Source organism: Coenobita brevimanus, chromosome 54 (genome assembly GCF_032717465.1).
Source record: "Coenobita brevimanus isolate Jiangsu-jjx chromosome 54, ASM3271746v2, whole genome shotgun sequence".
NCBI lineage: Eukaryota > Metazoa > Arthropoda > Malacostraca > Decapoda > Coenobitidae > Coenobita > Coenobita brevimanus.
Window position 1 is genome coordinate 16,679,607 of NC_137007.1, and position 9,763 is coordinate 16,689,369.

General features: G+C 39.3%; 1 protein-coding gene across 1 annotated transcript; it reads left to right on the forward strand.

Moving 5' to 3' along the window:
• Positions 1–2,857: 2,857 nt before the first annotated feature.
• On the forward strand, positions 2,858–3,211 carry LOC145401043 (uncharacterized). Its single transcript, XM_080273420.1, has one exon. It carries the CDS (start codon positions 2,858–2,860, stop codon positions 3,209–3,211), a length of 354 nt encoding a protein of 117 aa, XP_080129546.1.
• The last annotated feature ends 6,552 nt before the right edge of the window (positions 3,212–9,763 follow it).

Genomic DNA, 9,763 nt, shown 5'->3' on the forward strand with positions numbered 1-9,763 from the left:
TTGGTGCCAGCACTGAACCCTGTGGTACTCCACTAGTCACTTCTTTCCATGATAAGTAGTTTCCTCTTAGTACTGTTCTCATTTCTCTTTTTATGAGAAAGTCTTGCATCCAACAAAACAGTTTGCCTCGAATTCCTCCTTGATGGTACAGTTTCCATAAAAGTCTTTGGTGTGGTACTGTGTCAAAAGCTTTCTTGAAATCTAAATAGATACTGTCCACCCATCCTTCTCTTTCCTGTATTGTGTTTGTTACTCTGTCATAGTAGCTCAACAGATTAGTAACACATGATTTTCCTTTTCTGAAACCAAACTGTCTTTCTGTTATCATACTGTGTTCTTCTAGATGATTTACCCAAGCTTTTCTTATAAGCTTTTCTAATACCTTGCTTACAACACTGGTCAGTGATACTGGTCGGTAGTTGAGTGGATTTTGTCTATTTCCTTTCTTGAATAAGGGGACAATATTTGCTTTTTTCCAAATATCAGGTACTTTACCTTGACTCAAAGATTTCTTGAAAATTAAAAATAATGGTTTACTTAACTCCTTTGCACGTTCTCGTAGTACCCAACTTGAAATTTCATCAGGACCACTTGCATTTCCTCTGTCTAATCTACTTAACTCCTCCTGTATTACTTTTTCTGCTATTTGTATATAGGTAGTATGTGTGGACATGCATGTTCCACATAGTCCCTCTCAAAATTTTTTTCTTCTGTAAAAAGTAATTGGAAATTCTTGTTTAGTGCTTCACAAATATCTTTCTCTTGTGTATAAGTGATTCTCTCGTCCGTAATGGATTGTATTATATCTTTTACTTTGGTTTTGGCTCTGATCTAGCTGTAAAACAGCTTTGGTTGATCACTACTTTTATTTATTATATCCTCCTCAAACTGTTTTTGGGCTTCCCTCCTTATTCTTGTATAATCGTTTCTTGCCTGTTTGTAATTATTATACGCCCTTTCACTATTGTGTCTTCTGTATCTGTTCCCCAACAAATCTCTTCTTTCTTTTGATTTTTTACATTCTGTATTGAACCATTTCTGTATTTTCTTATCTGCTTCTTTTTGCTGTGGGATGTAGTTCTGGACTCCTATTTCATAAAATTCACAGAATTTTTTATATACAGCATTTAAATCTTGTCCTCTAAGCTCATTTTCCCAATCAACTTCTAAGAAATACTTCTTTAGGTCTTGATAATTTCCCCTTTTTATAGTAACTGTCATTGCTGTTAACTATGTCATATGCTATCCTGAAGTTATAATTTAGTACTGCATGATCGCTTTTGCCGAGTGGAGGGTGATATATTAAATTGTCAATATCATTTTCTTCCCTAGTAAATATTTGATCTAGCACTGAAGGTACATTGTCCTCTTTTTTTCTGGTGGTTTCCCTTACATGTTGCGTTAGGAAAAACTCTTGCCCGAGATCCAGGAGCTTTTGGTCCCAACAGCTTTCTTGGCTAATTATATCTAGAGTATTCCAATTTATATTTGTATTAAAATCCCCAGTTAGTATAATTCTTTCCGATTTCTCTTCCATTTTATGTAGTAATGATCTTAAACTCTGAATTGTACTCTCTGCCAGGTCCTCATATTCATCTCTTTCCCATATGTTTGATCTGGGTGGCATGTACAAATTGGCCACAATTACTTTCCCTTCAGATGTGTTGATCTCTACTGCAATCAGTTCTACTTGTGATGGTATATCTAGTTTTATTTCATTGACTTTTAGATTTTTCTTAGGTAATATTATAATTCCTCCTCCTTTTTTTAAATTTCTGTCTCTTCTTCATATATTGTATTCCTCTAAGTTTAGTATGTCATTGGATATCCTTGGTGTTAATTTTGTGTCAGTTAGGCATATTATTTGTGGTTCATTTTCTCTGACATAATCATTCATCTCTAATAATTTAGATACCATTCCATCCACATTTGAGTACATCAACTTTATCATCTTGTTTATGTACTTGTCATGACATGGTTTTACTACCTTCCTCCTTTTTATTCCATCCTGTTTGTGTACCACTTTCATACCTGCAATCCTATTACTTTGTAAAAAAATTTCTTCTCCTCTTCTGATCTTCCCTCATTTTATATTTTTGCTTCCTCCCTTTTCTCTTTCAGTAATTCCAGTTCCTCTTGTGTTAGGTTTGTGTGTGTGTGTGTGAGTTTTTTGTCTGCTCCTACTATTCACGCATACGGTTACAACTTGTTACATTTCAAGCACCGAAACCTGTGTGCTCCCACATTCCCGCACATTTTACCCTCTGTCCTGCTGGAACCATTCTATATTTTCGTACACTCTCTCCCACCTGCAGATTGGGGGTGGAACGCAACAAATAAATAGCTTTGCTTGTGTGGCTCTGCATTGCAGTCGATCAAGATAGTGAAAAGGGTCTCCGTGCAGAGGACCTTAGAGATGATTTTCGAAGAGATAGAAGCTTGGGAAGATAAAGAATAGGAAGATATATTCAGATTTGAAGATTGCATTTCTGTCAATTCAGAGTCTGAGAGTGAGTTTGAAGAAGAGGATGAAATTGACCTTGAGCCAGCTCCAAAATGAGCCCGTACCAGCTTCAGGCCCCCCGCAGCAGTCAGCCACAGGACCAGCTCGTCAGCAGCCAGCCACAGGACCAGCTTGTCAGCAGCCACCACAGGACCAGCTTGTCAGTAGCCAGCCACAGGCCCAGCTCGTCAGCAGCCAGCCAGAGGATCAGCCCATCAGCAGCCCACTGCAGGACCAGCCAGTCAGCGGACAGCCCACCAGCAGCCAGCAAGTGGAGAAATATGGATATCAAGGAATTGTGAAATTGAATGGTACCTTTGCCCAAAGAAAGAGCCACCCCGCAGGGCTGCCAATATGATAAAGATGCATCCAGGGCCAACACAGATGGCAGTTACTCACGTGCAGGATGTCGTGTCGTCTTTTGAACTTTTCATCCCGGATGACATCCAGAAAATCATTCTGGATTTCACTAAAATAGAGGCAAGGCGTGTTTTTGAAGAGGGGTGGAAGGAGATGGACCAAACCCAATTACGAGCATACTTTGGGTTTCTTATCCTTGCTGGAGTTTTCAGATCTAAAGGGGAATCCACAGAATCCCCATGGGATGCAGAAACTGGTAGAGAACTTTTCCGTGCCACAATGTCTCTGGAAAATTTTCACATTATTTCCAGGATTATCCGCTTTGATAACCGCGAGATGACAAACTAGCTCAATGGCAGAGAGACAAGCTAGCTGCCATCAAGACAGTGTGGGACAAGTGAGTGCACTGCCTCCTCCTGTTTTACTACCCTGGCCCTAATGTCACTGTTGATGACCAGCTGGTGTCATTTAGGGGCCGCTGCCCCTTCAGGCAGTACATACCATCAAAACCCACAATATACGGAATAAAGATCTGGGCTGCCTGTGATGCTGCATCATCATATGCATGGAACTTGCAAGTGTATACAAGGAGGCCAGATGGAGGAGTCCCTGAGAAGAACCAAGGGATGAAAGTTGCCCTGACATGACACAAGGACTCAATGGACGCAACATCACATTCTATAACTTTTTTACCTCACTGCAAGCTGGGAGAGGAGCTCCTAAACATATTATTATTAACCATATATGCTGTCTTTATTGTCTGCATTTGGGATAAAGTAAACATCTGGTATTTTTACAGAAATTGTTATGGCTGTATTGATTTAAAAACCCAATAAATGCAGTGGGTCCACCAGACCCGCAAACATTGGCTGCATAACAAAAACATGAACACCACACAAGGGTTAAACAATCATAGTTAGCACTTAGATCAACAGATAAAGTAATATAAGCCTCTTGAGCCTTTCCTTTCAAAACACTCTGCAGCAGTACTGTCCAAGAGTCTTTTGGCCACGAGAGACGACCTGCCACCTTTTCAGACATATGGAAATACATAGTGACATCTTGCTCATTAAAGGGAGGTACTAGCTTAATGTTCCTAGCAACATCAATAGATTCCTTGGCAGATGAACTACTAGCTCTAGGTAAACTATCAGGATGCTTCAGTCTGAATTCGTGATCTATTTCCTTTTGTCTCATTTGAGCCTATAATCCTATTTCCTTCATTTTGGCAATCCATTCTTGTTCTCTCATTTTTCCTTGCACTTCTAGTTCCCTCAGCTTAATTCTGGCTAACTCAAGTTGCACTTTGTCACTAGTATCATAAGAAAAATCACTAGGGCCAGGTATCTCCGATGCCAAAGGCTCAGGGTCAACACCTTGTGCAGTATCAAATGGCTCAGAACTAGCTATAGAGGACTCACTTTGCTCAAACATGGTGTCCAATACTAAATCAAGTAACTTAGTCTTAGTGACTGAGGCAGGAAATCTCAACTGTACGGCCTGGGCAAGCAATATGAGCTCGTGTTTTGTGAGTGTTTTCACTCTGGTTCGGGAAGGCTTAGAATCCAAAAATGCTCTCACATCATTATCATTCATTAGGGCCATGATTACTGATTATAGTTAAGTGGGTGAGAGTAAGCACTGTGTATGTGGCCAAGGTTGCCAATATTATGTCAGAGCTATCCTGGCAGGAGGTCGCCAAATTGTTATGGGGGTGTATATTACGGTGCACTCTTAATCCTTAATTAAGCACCAAAAGGGATAAGGTAAAGCTTGCAAGAAAACTAACTTAACTTTACAATACACTATAACATACACAACCAAAGAAGAAACCAGGGTTCGTTTTACAAAAGGGAGGATTCATATAAGCCTCAGGATACAAATATAAAACAAGTTATTTCTTACCTAACAAGAATACACTCAGTGGAGGCTAAGTAATCACAAAGTTCGAGGAAATGTGGAGACTTCGAAGGTTAAATCCAGATATAATTCACACACTTTTGTAAATGGAGGAGTGAACCAAAAATGGGAAATGGTGCACAAACAGTGTGTTTTGTAGTTAAAGTCACGTAGTAAGTAGTGTTGGGGGAAAGTACAACACAATGTGACAAAAGTGTAACGTAACAGTAAATGAGTCAACATGTGTACAAAAGTATGTACAGGAATATGTGTACAAAATGAGACTAAATATGTCTCTACACATTTTCCTCGACCTTATAAAGCAGACTTACTCCGCCTTTCTCAGCTAATTAACCACTACGCTGTCTTAAAAATAATCTCCGTCCATACAGAAACAATAGAGGCACCTGCTACAAAGGGGAGCCAATGGCGAAGTTACACAAATTACACAAGACCAGTGACGTGCCAGTAAGAAGACAGAGCAAATGTTATTTAGGCTTCTATTCGCAAATACTCTCTTTTAGCTCCTCCCACACTATAAGCTACACCCACAGTTCAAAGACAAGAGGGATTTTCTGCATGATTTGTGAGAAAAACATCTGGTGTGTTGTCAGTCCAGTGACCACTAAGTAAACGCAGCTGAGGAGGAGGTTAACCCTCTACAGGCAGCAAAACTGATAAGAGAAAAGATTTAATGTTCTTAACGGCTGGCTTCTCTCTCCTTTCATTATCATCTTATCTTCTATTTCGCCCATACGCTACTGGGGTAACTATGCCAGTGACAATATATATATATATATATATATATATATATATATATATATATATATATATATATATATATATATATACACACACACACACACACACACACACACACAGTATACTGTATACATTATCGGATCAGTTGACTTCCGATAAATCGATTTTTAGTCTGATAATGTCCGTTAATTTTTTGTCCGATAAAATTTTTATCGTTTTGCGTTTTCTTTTTAGGTTCTTGTGTATAATTGCTATTCTTTGTTGTTAATTGTATTAGGAAAATTTAATCCATGATTGGTTATATAATTGATATACTTTGTTGTTTACCCTACTAGTTGTCATTTACTTGAATATATGTTATACAGATAAATATATAGCTCAAATATATTACTTCTTTTGTATGTCCAACATAATCATACTGTGAATAATTTTTATTATTTCTGTATAGTGATGAAAATTATATGGTTTGTAAAATAATATAAGCAGATATTAAAAACAGATTAATCTTCTCCTTACATTTTTTGTTAGTAAAAGCTCAGCCACCAATCACGCCTTTACTGAATTCCTCCCGGACCCCGGTTCTAACTCTCCGGGTACCCCCACCCTTCCATTAAAAAAAGTTGCAAAACTTGCAGAGAATGCTTACTTCTTCTTGGATTTAGCATAAATAAGCTTTTTCTATGAGGTTGGAAGCTTTTTTTCCTTTTTTTAAAATTTATATTTAAAAAGTTATCATGAACGGCTTAACGTTAACTTCCAATAAGTAGGTATAATATTAAAATTATCTGATTATCGATGTCGGACTAAAAAATTCGGGTTATCGGACTATCGTTACCGAAGTTAACATTTTAGTTATCGGTGCCCAACACAGTATATTATACATTCTCTCTCTCTCTCTCTCTCTCTCTCTCTCTCTCTCTCTCTCTCTCTCTCTCTCTCTCTCTCTCATACAGATAGATAGATAGAAAGAGAGACAGATAGATCGTTTTCCTATCCTGAGCTTTACTTATTCAGGATAAGCACAATTATTATGTTCTTGCTGCCACTGAAACTGTTATACTTACCGTACCTCAGAAATAACCTTTGTGTTCAGTAACACACTCGCATCATATGAGAATGATTAATACTGTGACGTGTTATGCTAATTTTGCTCACATAATAATTTAACTCAGTTTGGTAGATACAGTAATTTTTGAACTGTAGAGGTTAGATATGACCTTTTCTCCACCTCCATGACTACCGTGGGGCTTTCTAAGGTTGTGTAATATCGTCTGTTAGTTGAAAAATAAACAACCATACCCACATCCACCCACCAACCCACACACACACACACACACACACACACAATCATTCAATCAACAAAGCTGTGCATTCACCCTCTCCACAACTTGAGACTCTGAACAGCAAACGCTGGTAAAACTATTGTTAGTCCTAAAACGATTATCACACCGTTACCCTAGTTAAACCCTAAAACGTTTAGTACGATGCTTTTAATGTGAACCAATACTGCAGCTCCTCCTCGTCCTCCCTGGAGATGTGCCGTGCCTTCTTCAGCCCCAGCGAAATATAAAGTGGGGAAAATTAAAATCAGAGTATTGGTCTGAAGTGATTTTATATATATTCCTAATACCAGTAGACATTTTGATTCGGCTTATACGAGGCCCCTCGCCGTCCAGGGGTTACGTTTCGTCAGCCTATATGCATGTCCTTTCTTTGTCTCTGTCTTCGTCCCTGCAGTAAAGTTTATTTCTTTTCCCATTTCTTCTATTTGTTATAATGATTTCTATGTTCATTTTGCGTCTTTTGTCAGCCTTTTTTTTAATCCATCCTGTAGCTACCATTTTCTATGTAGCTCTTAAATTCTTTACAGTATATCAGATTTTTTATAAAAATCTTTTCAGTATTTGGCCAGTAGGTCTTGGAATCTCTGGCTTTCTTTTTGGCAGTTATTATTTATTTGTAAGCTTGTGAGAGTGAGAGGCTGAAAAAGAGCGGATGGTGCACTGGTAGGCATTTTCAACTCTTAACACATACTGTAAATCTCCAGGTTGATTAACGGGTCAGTCAGACTCTTGGACAGACTGGGAGGTGTTGGGCTGGAGAAGTTTCCTTAGAAAAAATGACATAAATAAAGTAAAATACAAATTGAAATACATTAAAAAGATCGTAGGCCGGGGCAGCAAGCATTTTCAATATTCCTTAAAACTGACTTTACTGATCTTTCACAGAACCCGCCGACGTGTCATAAACCTACCCGGGACAATAACCTTACGCCATTCCTGAGTGTGATTTCTCTAGCTTATATTCAGTATTAGCTCCGGGTATTAGCGCCAAAATGGTAAACTGTGAAGGTGTTTGGTATGCACGGGAGTCGCTGGGACTTCGGAAAAAGGTTGAAAAGTCGATCACCAAAGATGGGACAGAAACAAAAAGTTTCCAACTGATGAGATGCTTACCTTACCTTCTCTAAGTTTCTATACTTTTTTTTTTTTTTTTTTAATTTTGCTATTAGGTTGTCAGGATTTCTCTGCAACCACTGACATCAGTAATACTGTGTAGGCTATCCTTAGTTTCTCTTTCAGCAACCTTGTTTCATCGTGACTTTCTTATGCCTGTAAAGGAAACAATATTGGGGAAAACACAGGACAATAAAACAAAGATCTGCAACTCTTTCGATGGGGTCGGTACACCTGAGCGTTTGTTCAGGCTAACACCAGAAGACTGTGTTTAACAGAAAGAGTTTCCAGTCGCCAAAAGCTTCAAATGCTACGTCAAGTAATTGATTTTCTGCTTTTTGCACATCAAAAATATTGATTCAGGGAAACACCGAATGATTTTCAACAACACCTCCAGGCAGACGTGGTAGAATTAACAACAGTGACAACCTCGAAGAAAACTAACCCGTTTTTCGTCATTTAGGTTATTTGTGCGCTACCTGGAATTGTAGTACTACAACAACCATGCCATTAAGTGAAGAAATTAAAACAATATTAGATATACGACAACAAGCTTTTCGTGATGCAATGGAAATGCTTCTTTCCTCTGTTAATGCACGCATGAAGCAGTTGGAAGACAAGAACACGGATATCGTTGTCTCACTACAGTTTACTCAAAGTGAAGTGGACAGATTAAAGCAAGAAACAACAAAACTTAAAGGAAAGCTGGAGACGACAAAACGGGAATGTGGAAAATAATGACAACACTGAAGACGAATTAAAGAACATTAAGAAACGAGTTGATTATCACGAGGACTATTCCCGACAAAATAACATCCGCATCGATGGTGTGAAGATGTTTGGGAATCGGGAAAAGTGACAAGAATTCTTTGTTACAAGATGGATCTTTGTGGAGTGCAGCTCGCAGAGTCGGGACTCTGATCCACCGCCAGCTCAGCGGGCCCTCACGTCCATGGACCATTTTTATTAAGGTATGCCAACAGAGGATCTACCCTTAGAAATTCAGCAATGTTAAAGAACACAGATATATACAGTATGTGAATGAAGATTTGTGTGAGACATCTGTCTTGGCTTGTAGGAACAAGTTGCCTGAATTAAAGAAGGCATGGCAAGAAGGATCTCATACTTCAACCATACTAGGCTCATAATCAGAGAAAGGAGAGAGAAACAAGAAGCAGGGTCCCGTGGCGAAAGTCAGAACCAGCCTACTACTGAAAGACATAATCATATGTCAGAGTTCAAAAGGTGCAGAGGACACTGCCAGCCGAGCACCTCGATGGGGCCCAAGCCGCGTCATTGCCTGAAACGACCACTATGTGCAGGTGAGATTCAGAGCTGGCCTACAGACGGGAGTGATGTGCAACGAGCCAAGTCCAATGGAGGGAACTAACCGCAACCACCGGCTTCTGCTTCGGCCAGTGGGAGTCAGGGCTTGCAGGCTGGAGTCAGGGAGGGCCCCACACATTCACAGAAGTAACTATAATAATTGAAGAAATATACATGTTGAAACTCGACCAGTTGTATCTTTAACCCTTACACTGCGGGCTTGTTTTGCTTTGACTTGTGGCTCCCGCGGGCATATTCGCGCTCCGACAGACTCTCTAAAAATATTTGCCAAAAATCAGTTATTAGTCCTAGAATATTAAAATCACATATACTTATGCCACATACCTTCAGCTTTCTCCTTGGGTGTTTGTTGAGCCTTCGTCGAGTACCGTAGGACTTGTGGAGACCTCTGAAATTGGGTAACGAAGTCTTCACTTTGCACTTCCCGACAACTCGT